The sequence below is a fragment of the Pollachius pollachius genome (assembly GCF_949987615.1).
Source record: "Pollachius pollachius genome assembly, chromosome: 1".
Classification (NCBI taxonomy): Eukaryota; Metazoa; Chordata; class Actinopteri; order Gadiformes; family Gadidae; genus Pollachius; species Pollachius pollachius.
Window position 1 is genome coordinate 41,870,202 of NC_136934.1, and position 14,712 is coordinate 41,884,913.

The 14,712-nt window shown below is 44.9% G+C and overlaps 4 protein-coding genes across 5 annotated transcripts in view; 2 read left to right on the forward strand and 2 right to left on the reverse strand.

Moving 5' to 3' along the window:
- Nucleotides 1-682: 682 nt before the first annotated feature.
- LOC307082030 (alpha-N-acetylgalactosaminidase-like) lies at nt 683-5,114 on the reverse strand. The gene is given in 9 exon segments (XM_079745440.1): nt 683-899; nt 1,153-1,293; nt 1,904-2,101; nt 2,359-2,520; nt 2,635-2,729; nt 2,815-3,026; nt 3,427-3,515; nt 3,521-3,566; nt 4,330-5,114. Coding segments are annotated over 9 exon segments (1,278 nt in total). The 5' UTR covers nt 4,485-5,114; the 3' UTR covers nt 683-719.
- Nucleotides 5,115-5,252: 138 nt separating this feature from the next.
- LOC307082022 (uncharacterized protein) lies at nt 5,253-7,638 on the reverse strand. The gene is made up of 2 exons (XM_079745427.1): nt 7,514-7,638; nt 5,253-7,015 (listed from the first exon to the last, which is right to left on the reverse strand). The coding sequence occupies exons 1-2, from the start codon at nt 7,530-7,532 to the stop codon at nt 5,514-5,516; spliced, it is 1,521 nt and encodes a 506-aa protein (XP_079601553.1). The 5' UTR covers nt 7,533-7,638; the 3' UTR covers nt 5,253-5,513.
- Nucleotides 7,639-8,420: 782 nt separating this feature from the next.
- On the forward strand, nt 8,421-12,073 carry rrp15 (ribosomal RNA processing 15 homolog). Its single transcript, XM_079755025.1, has 5 exons — nt 8,421-8,474; nt 8,819-9,219; nt 9,351-9,448; nt 9,642-9,825; nt 11,618-12,073. The coding sequence occupies exons 1-5, from the start codon at nt 8,423-8,425 to the stop codon at nt 11,759-11,761; spliced, it is 879 nt and encodes a 292-aa protein (XP_079611151.1). The 5' UTR covers nt 8,421-8,422; the 3' UTR covers nt 11,762-12,073.
- A 1,808-nt stretch (nt 12,074-13,881) lies between these two features.
- The window catches only part of tgfb2 (transforming growth factor, beta 2), a 20,328-nt gene continuing 19,497 nt past the window's right edge, over nt 13,882-14,712 (forward strand). Inside the window, exon 1 of one of the 2 annotated variants that reach the window (XM_079757725.1) lies at nt 13,882-14,712. This exon is cut by the window's right edge and continues 512 nt beyond it. The gene's annotated coding sequence lies outside the window, so the exon portion shown is untranslated. The other variant, XM_079757726.1, reaches the window with a different exon arrangement.

Genomic DNA, 14,712 nt, shown 5'->3' on the forward strand with positions numbered 1-14,712 from the left:
TGGAGCATTCGTTTTTATGGAGCATTAATTCACATGGAGCATTCATTCATTCATATATATTCATTCAATCCTATGGAACAAGTCTTGGTGTGATATCTTGGAGTTTCAAAATGTTGCAAATGAAAGCAAGTCACACAGTTTCTTATTTTATTTAAACTATGTTAATAACACACTGCTTTGTTTCAGCTGAAAAACACAAGGTTGCCAATGCCTTACATGAAATAAGGTTACACTTACACTAATACCAATTTACCATGTAGCAACCCATCCATAATCCATGAGAATCCACTGCTAAGGCTCCATCTTAGAAAGCTTATCCTAATATTGCACCAAGACACACACACACACACACACGCATGCATACACAGGCTAGCCTAATCTATACCATGACCTTGCATTTCGTCTCACTGAAAGGTGTAGGTGGTTAATCGGATTATGGCTATTTGTGTGTCTGTGGGGACTAAAAGGAACAGGCAGAGTACTTTTTGTGGGTAATCTTTAAGTCCACACTGCCCCTCAGTGGTAGGTTAGCTTCTCCAACTGCACTGCTGAATTGGTATTGCCGTGATTCAAGATGTATTTCCCATTTTTTCCCAAGGCACAAAAGTGATTAAAATATTACCTAAATGATTTTTTTAAAAAACACGACATGAATCAGACATATCAAAAAAAACCCTGCTGCTTCATAGCACAAAGGACGGTTTAATTATCTCGTAAAATTAGGACATCCTGTATTTTTTGCGCAAGTATGGATATCTCCCTGTGTCCTCGGGGGGCCGGGGGGACTGTTTGGCTGGGTAGACGTACCACATGACAATGCCGGAGGGGTTGATGGACACCGTGAAAATGGTATGGTCAGTCAGGCCGCTCAGGGTCTTCCCAGAGAACACATCGTACACCTGGACAGAGGAAGGGACAAAGATGCTCATCAGTGAGGTAACCCTCCATAGAAAGAAAGGAAGAACGAAATACAGACAAAAATAATGAAAGACAGACAGATAAATGGAAAAAACAGAAAAAAGAGAGGAAATCCAAAAGAAAGAAAGAAAAATAAAAAAATAAAAAAGAAATGAACAAACAAACAAATAGAGGACTAAAGAAAATATAAGAAAAACAAAGCCATAAGATAAGAAGGATAAGATATGAGCAGACCTCGAAGGTGCCGGCTGGGAAGTTGAGATTGGCCAGGGAATTTCGGTACAGATATGGCATGTCCTGGCGAAGGCTCAGGAACACCAAGGCATTGGCCGATTGGGACAACGGCCTCCAATAGACCTCGATATGACCCAACTCCTACGCCACCAGGAACAGAGACATCATGATGAGACACAATACGATGACAGGAGATCAGGAAGAGACACTGTTTCCTCTGCCTTTGTCCAATAGTTGATTATCCCATGTACTATCCAGAGTTATATAACTGATATACTATGGAAAGTATTACATATAATATCAGTGTATATAGACTGTATTCATACAGCATTTTTCTGTCTTGTGGCTACTCAAAGTGCTTTACAGTGAGTACCACGATAAGTGATAGCATACATGCACGCACACACACCATGGACATACACCCGTCATGCACGCATTACAAAGACGGAAGAGGTTGCATTGTCATAATTATTTTAAGCATACAATTAGCTCACTGGCTTTTTTGACATTTTCAATTATGCCACCAATATTTGCCTCACAGTTTGCATTATCTAACCGCCGTTACTAGAAGCACTGTCCCCGCCTGCTTCTAAGGTTATCTGTGGCCTGCCAGACATTAAGCAGCAACGGGAATCCTCCCAGTGCTCCTGATTGCCGGTCCGGGATGTTCATATCCATTACAGGAATGCATCAAGGCTAACCTATGGATTCAGAATGAAGTGTGAGACTTGTCTGTGATGGAGCCAGTCACCTGTAGCAGCCGTCTCCCCTGGATCCCTCGGGGGTCCTGGTTGATGCCGATTGCCACTGTGTTCTGCAGGATGGCCCGCACATCGGCGCTCAGGGTCCGAAGGTCATTGGACATGACGAGCGGGGCAGCCATGATGGCCCACAGGGCCATCTGTGCTCGCGCCTGATCCAGACTGAGACCAAAGTTTCCAATGATGAGCTACGGAGAAACATCCAGAGTCAATTAAGGCTAGAGCAGCAAGAGAAGGCATTTTTTTAAATAGAAGATTGTTTATTTTGGAGAATACAGGAAAAGAAGAGAGGATTCAGAACATAGTTTGCTTTTCCGAATAATATTGCAATACAAATGACAGTGGTGGTGGATTTGATTATCACCAAATAGTTCACAGGGGGGACACAGGCCTAAAGCTCAGCAAGCCTGAAACATGACGTTTTAAGTGCAACCAAACCACATACCATGTCAGGATCGTTCCAGTGTCCAGGGCCAGCGGCGAGCTGGAGGTCGTCCTGGTTGGTTGAAAACCAGTCAAGGATGCTCTGCACGCTGGCCCACGAGTCCTCAATGTCGTCATAGTTTCTCCACAAGTTGCAAATGTCCCCTAGCAGAGAGTAGTTCACCTGTTTCGAAAACAGGTACACAATTGTTAAATAGTCTTGTATATATAGATGTTCTTAGCACATTCTATTATTAAGCCTTTGCTTGGTTCTTATATATATTTATGATTAACTCACATTTGGGGGGAGTCCACCTATATAGGCTGGCCAGCTGCAGGAATAGGCTATAGGTCTGCCTGTCGCATTCAATGCCTTGGACATTAAAGGGTAACCTATATGGGAATATTGATATTGTTTTTGTAAAATCTCTATTCCACTTTTTTGCAATTTGGTAGTGAAAACCTACTTCAATAGTACCTATCGACTGCTCAGTAGCGTTTGAGTAACAACCATCAAACTTCAAGTAGTCCACGCCCCAGCTGGCGAAAGTCTGGGCGTCTAGCTCCACTTTGTCCAGGGTCGTGCCAGGGAAGCCCATACATGTGGCGCTGCCCATGTCTGCGTAGATGCCAAGCTTCAGGCCACGATCGTGAATGTACCTTGCAAGGTTTGCAATGCCCCCTGGGAATCTGATTGTAAAAGGGAAAAGGTAAAAATCACAAGGGCATTACAAGTGTTGTGATGTAAATATGTAATACCAATTTAGAGCTAAACCTGCACTTCACTTTTTCACGGTAGTAACTTTTGTTCACATTTTTTTCTCCGCATTGAAATTGCTAGTTTAAAGGAAATGTAAATCAAATGTTCCTTATATTGTTGCCAAAGGACAAGAAAGCCATTTGCAAAATGCCTAATTGGTAATTGTGGCATTGAATATCACTGTGACTAAGTGGCACTTGTACTGGGTGGAGACTGTACTGGTTAGGAACTGTACTGGGTGGTGAATGCACTGGGTGGGGACGGAGCAGGGCGGGGACTGTACTATACTGGGTGGGAACTTGGTAGGATGAATCAAATAACCAGTATAACCTGTCAGGATCAGGCTGCAGCCTCCCATCGCTGCCTCTCTGCGTGGACATCCAGCAGTCATCTATCATGACATACTCGTACCCCAGGTCCTCCATCCATCCTCAGATAGTCGGTCAGCCATGTCTCGGAACAGTTTCTCACTTTGGAAGGGACGGACAGACAGACTTTATATTGGTAGCCTTCAGAACTATTTTTAATCTTTTAGAAAATGTAAGAAAATAAAATGATTGCATCAGTATTACACCTCTTGCCCACTGCATCCGTCCGTTGACGGATCCCATTGACTTTGAATGGGGTGGAGCCGCAATGCATTGTGGATCCATCCGTTCCGTTGGATCCGTTGGCTCCGTCAAAAAGTTGAACAATGTCCAACTTTTCAGGCCGCGACGGATCCGTCATCCAATCAGATCGCGTATGCTCGGGCTTGGCTGACGGATGCCTCCGCAAAGACTACTCCCCCATCCGTCAACCACGCCTTCCGTCATCCGTTGACGGTGCAGTGGGCACGAGGTGTTAATGAAACATAGGTAACCACGATACAACTTTCTTTGCATAACATTAGCCCTTTTAATCTTGAGTTTCTTTTATTGATAAAATTCTAAACTGACATTCTGAATGGTATGTTATAGGTGCAGCTAAATCTACCTTAATCTATGATCTGTGCTTGGATAAGTGTTGCTTCTTTCTGTATGACAGGAAAGAGGACTGCACGTCTCGTTGTTGTCTTATTATATTGAGTGCCATTAGTTTGATCCAAAGTGCAAATCCTTATTTGATTACCTCATCAAAATGCGAATCATTCAAATAAATGTAATCATTATAAATTAAAAAAGGCTTATCATTTTTAATAATGCAAAATCCATAAAGTCATTACGTGAGAGCATGTTGCAATATGATTGATACCTGATGCAGTTCGTGGGGTCCTTACGACAATCGATATCACAGCGAAAGCGTTCCCATGCCATCCATCCCATAGGGGGCGTCCTCAGCAATCCATTGTCTAAACCTGTGCTCCCTGGGATCAGGGCCAGCAGCAGGAATACTTGGAAATACCCCATTCCTGAAGGGAAAGACCAGGTTAATCAAGTTAAATGCACACGCATACACGCACATAGAGGAATGTAGCCTTCAGAAAGTATACAACATCTGCAATAATTCTTTTAACTTTGATTACTCTGTGATACATTTTCGATCTATGCATCGGTAACAGTTGATGTCACTGCTGTAATGCTTTAAAAAAAATGAAAAGTATTGAGGCTGTATGCAACAAGCTTGTCCTACCTGTTTACATGGAGCCAGATTCACTAGCTGTTGGTTATCTGCCTGTCTCGCTAAGATACGATTAGCATTTCTAACATTTTTCCCCCAGGCAGAATGGTATATCTTTTCCTTGTTCGACAAGGAATGATCATGTGAGTGTTGTGTCACGTGATACCAAAGCAGGGAACTATTTAGGGTACAGATGCCTCTTGTGGTGAATAGTGCACATTATAATGAGTAGTAACAATGTACTATTGTACATTGTTATAGTAATGTTGAAATAGTACATTATATATGAAAAATATATAATGTATCTATTAAATATATATAAGGTATTAATTGGGCTGCATTTTTAACGTTATCTTTCCATCTGGTATGGTATGCTTTGCAGGGGTTAATTATTTACTTTGACTGGTTCAACCGGCCGATACCTTCAGCTGAGGGGTCCAGTACGAGCTGAACCTGTCCTGAAAAAATCCTAAACATCTCGTGCTGAAAGGTTCACCTTTCATAAATGGCACACATTCATTTTGAGGCGTTGCATACACGTTATAAATAATGACTGGTTACAGGTATTCGCATGTTTATTTATTGAAACATTATACATTTTTGTTTTATTATTGTAAATGTTAGTGTTACATTATTTGATCAAAACTCTTGAAATGGCATCGCCAAAAGAAATGCATGGTTTACCTGACTTTATCGTTTTTGTGGCTCAATGGTAGGAATTTGTTTTTTAGGTCCTGTAGCTACACGAAACATAACAGTGCATTTGAATAAGGAATTCATAGAACTCCTTCAAGGGTTCATCGAAACCTGCGTCCTCTTTAGTATGGATTAGTCATGGCAAAGACGTAGGCTACAGGCAGCTGCAGTCCAATGTTTACAATGTGCCATTTCCCAATAACAAGTGCTCCCAACACCAGTCCAAATATGGTTCCTGACGTCCCCGCCCAGGATGACCAGGCCCCGGCCATGGCTGCCGCGGCCCCTACGGATACTCCTGCTGCCCCCACGGACCCCAGCAGAGCTCCGGCCCTCCCCCCTTGCCCCAATGCAGGGGTTATGACCTCCACCACAGCAATAAGAGTTCCCGCCAATCCCGCCGCCCCTACGATGATTTTGGCCTCTCCGGCCCCCCATCGCAGCAACGGCCCACCGACCGCCGCGCCTAATGCTAACTGGCACAGCTTGGCCACGAAGAAGCCCGCGTTCAGGGCCTCGAGGGAGGCCTTTTGGTTCATAGTAGGGGTGAGGCTTTCCTTGGAGAGGCTCTGACCCACCGCTCGCAACCTGTTGTTGGCAAGGAGGACTTCTTGTTCTGCGTGTAAAGTGAGCATAGCCACGACGAAGGTGGCGAGCATTCCCATGCATCCTGCTAGCATCCATAACTTAAATCTGGACACCTTCATCAGCGAGTAGGAGAGGACGACCACCAAACCCAAAAGCACTATGAGGGCAGACTGGTGTGCGCCGTAGCCGTTCACGCCAAACACTGATGTAACGATGGCGATGAGGGTCATGGGCAATCCGGAGAACGCGATGAAGTCCACGTATTTAACCACGACGCTGTCGATCCAGTCTTGGATGGTTCTGTGTTCCATCTCTGTCTCCTCTCTCTCTATCCTCTCTCTCTCCATCCTTTCACTCTGCAGGAGCTCCTCCTCCTTACTGGCCATGTGCTCCCTCTCCCTGGCCCTCACGCCTTTCTCCAGTGCCTGGGTCCTCTGCTCCACCTTCACCGTCACCCTCTCCCTCTGTTCCGCTTCTTTGAGCTCCCTCTCTCGTTCGTCCCTCTCCCGGGCTAAAGCCGCCGTTCCTAGACCGCAGCACACCTCCCGCTGCTGCCAGATCACATTGAACAGGAAGTGCAGAGGCGGCTTCAGCGCCGTGAACACGCTCAGGGCGATCAGGAGTCCCACCATGCCCACGTTCGTCACGATATACTCGATGACCATGCCAAGCGTGGCCCCGCTGAGCGTGGCCCCCGCGGCCCCAACCACTCCGGACCACACCCACAGGCCGACCGACTCGGCGTTCGTCGCGGAGCAGCTTCCCTTGGCCAGGACCACGGAGGCGGTGGCGGCGGCGAGGATCACGCCGGCCACCACCGAGCTCATGGAGGCGGTCAACGCCGTGGCTCCCAAGAGGGTGCCGAGGCCCAGGGGCCCCACAGTCCTGGCCTCGTCCATCACGGGCTTCAAGAAGTCCTCCGAGGTCACCACCGCGATGGTCCGGTCCACCGGATCCTCCGTGGCTCCCAGCGCGCAGCCCGCCACGGCACCCAGCGCGAAGCCCAGGGCGGCCTGCACCCAGGGTTCCCTCGCTCCTGAAATGCAGCGGGAAAACATCGGTCGATGTCAGAGGGGGTGGCAGAGTGCTTGAACAGGAACAATAAAAGGTGTATGAATGAACTACTAGGCTGGTGGGTGACAGCCTCCATGTGAGGCGTCGGTGCGTGAAGGGCGCGTGGTTTGCAACTCAAAGAACAGGTTGTTCTGGATATACAAGCATAAGAGGTCAATGCTGTCACATGAACTATTGCCATACTCTCGCCGCATGGCTTTAATGCTTTATTGGAATACGTTATTTTGTTGAGTTACTGATCTGGAGAAGAGGCAGGGGATCGTGGCCACTTTAAAAAATATACTGCTAATTAATTATAACAATGAGAACATGGCTAAACATTTGTACATTTAGGTCATTGCAAGAAAAAGGTTGATTGCTTTCAAGTGAAGCCAATATCTATGTATTTCTTGCCTCACACCTTATGCCTGTTCCCTGAGCAATGCATTGGAAAAGGTAAGAGGAACTGGAAATTACTTACGCAGTTTTGAACGAGCCATGTTATTCCTTGGACAATAACTAAGAGAAGAGAGCCCCTGATTTCCTCTGGAGTGAGAAGACGCACTGCGTTCCCGGCGTTTTACCAGAAGACAACCCTTGCTTGTGTGTCAGGGAACTGTAGAATGACAGTTGGCCAGCCTTGTTGGCATAAGGCATTTTTGGGACACACCCACAACCTGTTTCCCTTCCTTTGTCCTCCTTAACAGCAGACTGATACTGATGCTGATTGAATAATCTCATTGTTCACTATACTTATCAGACATCATGTGAGCAATCAACGTTTCTCGAAGCTGGATTACCCGATTAACCGGATATTTTAATCAGAATCATTTTAAGTTTCCATGGTTGTACTATTCCCAGATAATTTGCAATTTCATATAAATTGCCAATATGGGCCTTATTTGCTTAAAACGTTTCACATTATTTTGACTTAGTAAGTCAGAATGATGAAATTAAATAATAGTATTAAATATTTAATTTAAAATATTTTTTTACTCTAAATTGAAATTTCACCACAATAGTACCTAAACATTATCTTAAAAAAAATGGCATATTTTCTTCCAAAAATATATATTTTTTCCCCCCTTTATAAATTGTCTGATTCTGCTTCTTCATTAAGTTATGTTGCATTTATTTTAAACTATATCTTAATATAGTTTTGTAATATTTGTTGTTACTTCTGTGTATTAAACCTTGCTCATAACAATCACCATTATAATCTAATATAATGCTAAATATGGCTATGCTTATATATTGCTCAATGTCCCAATGCTAAAATTATTTTTGAATTTCAAAGGCCTCGGCCAGGGAACTATTCGATTGCGTCCGAATGCGTGCGGTTGCTTCGTCGAACCTTTTTCCTGTTGCACTCTGACGTATTTCCGGAACAATGATGGCTGCTACGAGTGAAGCACACGTGAAGACCTCCGTGGAGTTATCTGGTAAGTAACATACTTTAATTTGGTATTACAAATGTAGATAATCTGATGGAACTCAGGCAGAGGAACCACCCTCTATCATTATGCTAGTGTTATTGTTGTTATTATAAACACAGCGACTGTTCTTGGTATTCTAACTTGAGTTGACTAGAACGACTACGGTAAGTTAACATAACAATAACACAAGATAACGACATCGCGTTGATGTTGCCCTAGACGTAGTGTGTCATCTACACGGATTCTTTCACTTATTTGTTTGATGTACAACATTTGTTGGAAGGGACGGGGGTTGTTGTACTAGACATATGTACTACAGTACTACTACTAACACGTGTCTAATCTCTCAGGGGAGGAGGAAGACCATGAAAGCAGCGACCAGAGTGATTCTGATGGAGATGCTGATGAGGGAAGCGTCGACGGAGAAAATTACATGAATGATAATGATGATGATGATGAAGATGACGACGATGAAGATGATGCTGATGCTGATGATAAAGATGATGATGGCGAAGAAGATCCCGACAAGGACATTAAAGTTAGTGACGGAGATGAGGCAGACAATGAAGATAAAGGAATTGAGGAGGTTGACGGAGAACCCACTAACCCTAATGCTGGGTGGGCAGATGCAATGGCCAAGATTCTGCAGAAGAAAACCCCAGCGAGCAAACCAACGATACTGGTGAAGAGCAAGGAGTTGGACAAGATGAAGGTGAAGGAGAAACAAGAAAAGCTGGAGATCAGAGAAAAGGTAGCCGCGTGTGTGCTGTGTGAATGAAAGTGGCATGTTTTGATTTACATAAACAAATATTCTGTAGTTCAGGACCTTCAAGCTAACTCTGGCTTTTAGACTGACGATTGTAATTGGGTTCCCTACCACAGACGGACAAGAAGCGTACGTGGGAGATGATGTTCAGGGTAAAACCTGACATCGCAACAGATCGGGAGGCGGAAAGGTCCTTTCAGAGAACGGCTACCAGGTGGGAACCTGCCTTTTATATTTTGAACTATGAACAATTGTCGTTCTGTGACAAATTTGGTTCTCCTTTAGCAGTGGTCTCTGCTTGAGTTTGAACGCAAACACCCAGTATTTACAATTGGTGTGCTGTGATCGCTTTTCTGAAACAATGAAACATGTTCTGATAAGAGGTCTTTCTGTACTCTCTTCCCCAGAGGTGTAGTGCAGCTGTTTAACGCCGTACGGAAGCATCAGAACCTTGTGAACGATAAGGTGAAAGAGGTCGGAGGATCTGACAGGAAGAAGGCCAAGCTCCTCTCCTCGGTCACCAAGAAAGACTTCATCGATGTGCTGAGGGGGAAGGACACGGTGAAAGTGGTGAAGGCTGAGAAAGAAACGGTGAGTCTAATATTTACTTATGTTTTGGTTTAATATGCCCCTTTACACCTTACATTTGCACAATATTGCCTAATAGATGGCATTTCATCAATGACATGTGGCTACCATGACATGTTTTTTTCAATATTTTCGGTTGAAAGGTTAGTACAATGTAATAGTCAGTGATGCCAGTAACGCGTTACTTAGTAACGCATTACTGGCCTCGGACCACTTTTTTCTGTAACGAGTAATCTAGCGCGTTACTATTTCCAAACCAGTAAACAGATTAAAGTTACTCATCAAAGTCACTGTGCATTACTATGTCTTTTGCCGGATCACAGATTGGCGTTGAGAGCGATGGAGTGGTGTGTGTGTGTCTGTCTGTCTACCTGTTTGTGTGAGAGGGCCTGTGCGTGTGAAGCGTAAGTCTCCAAAGACTTCAATCTATCAGAGGCGAGTGTCGACCTTGACTCTCCAGAGTCCGCGCCTCCAGTAGTTATTAGCGGTGGAATTAGTCGCTCGGTGCTGCGTGTGTGAGTGTGTGTGTGTGTGTGTGTTGCGCTGGAGCGACGGCAGCAGAGAGAGTGCGTGGGAGCCTCTACGTTATCGCCAGAGAACTAAACCCACGGGGAGGTCCGAGCAGCTCGAGCGCTAGAACGCGCTGTTTACGTCACGCACGTGGAGATGCGTCCGGTGATTGCCCCGTAAAGCACGCGGGGATATTTTGTCTACGCATTAAAAGTTGGTGGAAGCGGTTGAAAAACGTGTCAGTGTGTGCACCCAGGGCCTACTTTTAAAATCAAGTAGTCAGTAAAGTAACTAAGTTACTATTTTAAGGAGTAACTAGTAATCACTAATCAGATTACTTTTCAAGGTAACTGTGGCAACACTGGTAATAATGAATGCAACAGCATTGGCAACAGCCAGGTATACCCTAATTAAGACTCAAAGTATCTGCCCAATGAATGATGCTCCTGTTTCAGCCTGCAGGATCCATCCTTCCTGTTGTTTAATCCATTTTTTTCTAATACTTCTTTGTTCAGTTGGAGCAAGGCATTGATGTGAAACCTCACATGTATTTTTTTAAACGTATATCTGACTGGCTGTCACTTAAGACAGATGTTCTAGGAAATGTATACGATAAGAGTTAACTGACTTTGTTTAAAGGTCCTATGGCATGCCACCAGGTGTGGTGTGATTTGCCGCTACAAGCCGTTTTGGAAATCGGCCCCTTATGACATCACAGGTGGGCGTGTCCACCTAGATGTGTGACGGATAGATGAGCAACGTTTGCTACAGTCCACTGGGTAGGCTGGTAGACTGATCTATCAGCACACATCTAGGTGGACACGCCCACCTTTGATGTCATAAGGGGCAGATTTCCAAAACGGCTTGTGCCGGCTAATCACACCACACCTGGTGGCATGCCATCGGACCTTTAACATCTATTGGAGGGAAAGGGCAATGACAAGAAGTATAAAATTACTTTGAGTTTGTATTGGTTGGGTGGCTCAAGGTCAGCAGGTGAACACTTTTAAAAATTGTTAGCTTACAACGGTGGTACACCATCGTAAGCTAAGCAAATCAAAACCATAATTACCAGAGGGGCCAAACTTTGCATCGTATTGGTGTAATTATGCGGTCTATCCATGTGGAGGCACTGTTGAGTTGTTTTTAAAGATAGTGAAACGGTCCAGAGTTGGACTTCTCTGTAATGGCTCTAAAGCAGTGGTTATCCTGAGGAGAAGCAATGTTGGATGCAGTCATTCACAGTATTCTATTCATGTGTTGAATTAACTCTTTGGGGTTACAGGCTGCTGCCGAGAAACCGTCCTGGAGTGTCCTCAGAGACGACTTCATGATGGGAGCTAAAATGAAAGACTGGGATAAACAGAGCGACGGAGAGGAGGAACAACCGAAATCCGAGGAGGGTGCAGAGGACAGCGATTCGGACTGATGCCCTCTACAAACCCGTTCCTAATGACACTGGGCCTTGGATGAATGGGGGTGGGGGTGGAGGGTTGGCGTTGAGGTCCTTCGTCCCTGAGGTTGTGGAGAACAGGGTTAACAATCTTCTGTTTTCCCCATGGGTCAAATGAAGCTTTCGCTTTATTGACTTGAAGCCGGAGCTCATGTTCAAACGACATAACTTAACTGTCTCATTCTTGGAGCTGTTTGACCTGTGCTACATCCGTGTCCTATTTTATTCCTGTACATAAGTTTTTTTTTAAATACGGTTGAATAAACAGCCAGTTGGACTTGAACTGTATTCCCTATCTACTCTGTCTCACTTGAGTGTGTGTATATGTTTTGAAATCGATCCATTAGTCACTTTAGTTACTGTTAAGAAAGGCTCTCCGCATCTGACTGTTCTTCCTGAGACTGACTGCAGATCAGATTCCGCTGATGACCAGAGAGCTGCTGACTCCTCTCTCTCTGTTGTTCGCTCCCGACCCCTGCTTCATGTCTAGGGGACTAATCGCCACACTGCCGGGTGAAACGATTTCCCTGGAACTATTCTGATCCCACGGAAGAGGATGGTCCCTCTCTGGATCAGCTGTACCTTGTGCTGCCAGCAACAGTGTCATGGGAACGCCGGTCTCCGCTTCCTTCTCTCTTTTGTCGCTCCTTCCAATCCTGGCTTTGCACTTTATATCTGCTCTACCTGGGTCACCCTAATGTGTACCCGTGACCCCGACAGGAACATATAGTCCCCAGCAGATCACCTCCTCAGCAGCGCAGATGGCGTCCGTCGCAAGCTCTCCACCCAGGTTCTTCTGCCTGTCTTATGCTGCCTGCACAGGTGCATGGCTCTTCAGAGTACATCACATCTCCAGGTGTGTTGTCGCAGAGGTTTGAGGTGAGCAGGTGTTTTTTGGCCGAGCGAGTGCAGAACTGACATAACAGGATTTATCATCTCTGGACACCAATGAACGCCATAAGAAACGCACACACACACACACACGCACACACACCTCGGCAGGCTTCACATCTGTCTGCGGTTTCTGATTTAGTGACAACATCTGGTTTACACCAAGCAGGCTCGATGTGGTGGTGCTGGCCGCTCAAGACCTGCCACTGTTGATGAATTGCTAATTCTGGATGGTATGGGCATAATGGAGGAAAAAGGCTCTTGCAAATAGTCTTTTTTTAAATCCTGTTATTTATAGAAAGTATGCTTTTATTTCTGGTATGTATCGCAGTGTATACTTTACCAGGCAGTTGCTCTAGAAGGATGCATGAATGGATAGGAAACGGCACTGCCTTTCATGGTTTCTGTCACCCTGTCTAGGACAAAATGTTTATGATGTTTGACACAGATAATTGTTGATCTCCCTGCCATGTAAACTTTCAGGGGCTGAAACGCATTCCTCCAGCAGCAGAGTCTAAATCATCTGTGTATGCCTTGCCATTTTCGTATTAACCACAAATCAAACAAGGCGTTTCAGAAACAATTGTGCACGGCCCAACACATCTATTCAATTGGGCATCAATGTTTGAAAGGCATTTCACAGTGCTAAATTTGATTTTCCCCACCTGCTACTTTTGAGTGACCATCCTGGAAAGTTTGCTGGATCATTAGCATTTCATATTGACATACCAGATGGTGGTTCATTCTGGTTCATTTTACCAGCCATGTTCACGAACAGGTAGGCCACAGTGCACCTATCCCATGGGGGGTTTGAAAAGCATGTTTTTATTAAACAATGAACACTAGCACATTACACATTGATATGAACATTATAGGCAACCCAACTGCCTGCAATGTTCATATTGTGTGATTTGTCTTTGAGGATTTAAACTATTTTACCCAAAAAAATGGTATTTGTTTATAAATCTTTCTTGCAACCAGGGATAGATAAAAAAACAACATTGAGGCACCAGCAGCTAACTACACTGTTTTAGAAAGACAACATTTAACATTATACTATATTATAAACCCACACAGTATTTAGCCTTGCCTTGGTTTTCTAGAATGAGGGACGGCTTTAGGACCCTGCGTCGTAGAGTGGGGCGCCCACGGATCATTACCCGTTGCACTATCCCGATGGGCACAGTGCGCACACATATTTACAATACGTCGCACCGTCACTCGGTTTTGAAGGAGTCTCTGGTTATAGAACGCAGTGACCACAGGCTTAGTTGGAACAGGAGGAGCACGTGATGAAATAAGTCCACTATAAATCCCCGCTGATGCGCGCAAAGAAGTGCAACTCATTTCTCAACTTTTCCACAACTAGATGGGGTGAGGGAATACTCGTGAAAAGTTCTGCTGCGGCATCAAAGGTAAACACAGATTGTTTTTTCTAGGTCGGTGAACCAGGCTGCGTGTTTTTAAATCCTAAAATCTTTTTTCTCTTTTTACCATTTCCCCCCCCCCCCCCCCCAAATATATAGTTGGCCAAATTACGCACGAGTTTATATATTGAGAATTCCCCTCAAGCGCCAGAGCTGACGTGCATGTATTTATTTGAAGAGGATATTTCTTTGGAAAACACAATGGACAGATTCGTACATCACTTGAAGATTGCAAGGGTGATGTCAAACCCCAGCTTGCATTGAGAGCAAAAAGGGGCACCATTGGAAAAGTCAGCAGCACTCTGATGCGGTGAAGGTGTGTGCGATCCCGCAGGCTACACGTCTGTACTGCTCAGCTGTAAATACTAGTTGTCTTTATTCCGTACGTACGAAACTTATCGAGAGTTGTATTTTCTCAGAGTACTGTGACATTGGCGGCCACATTTCTAGATCTGTCTGCACCTTTACGCACGCAGCGCACCCGTTTACTCTAAACTGGGAATACTAGATTCCTGCGATACGCGCAGACCGAATAACGGATTTTCGCTCCAAGACTGCTGTATGGATTTTTCAGGTAGGCCAACATTTCCAAATAACTGAAAGCTGAAA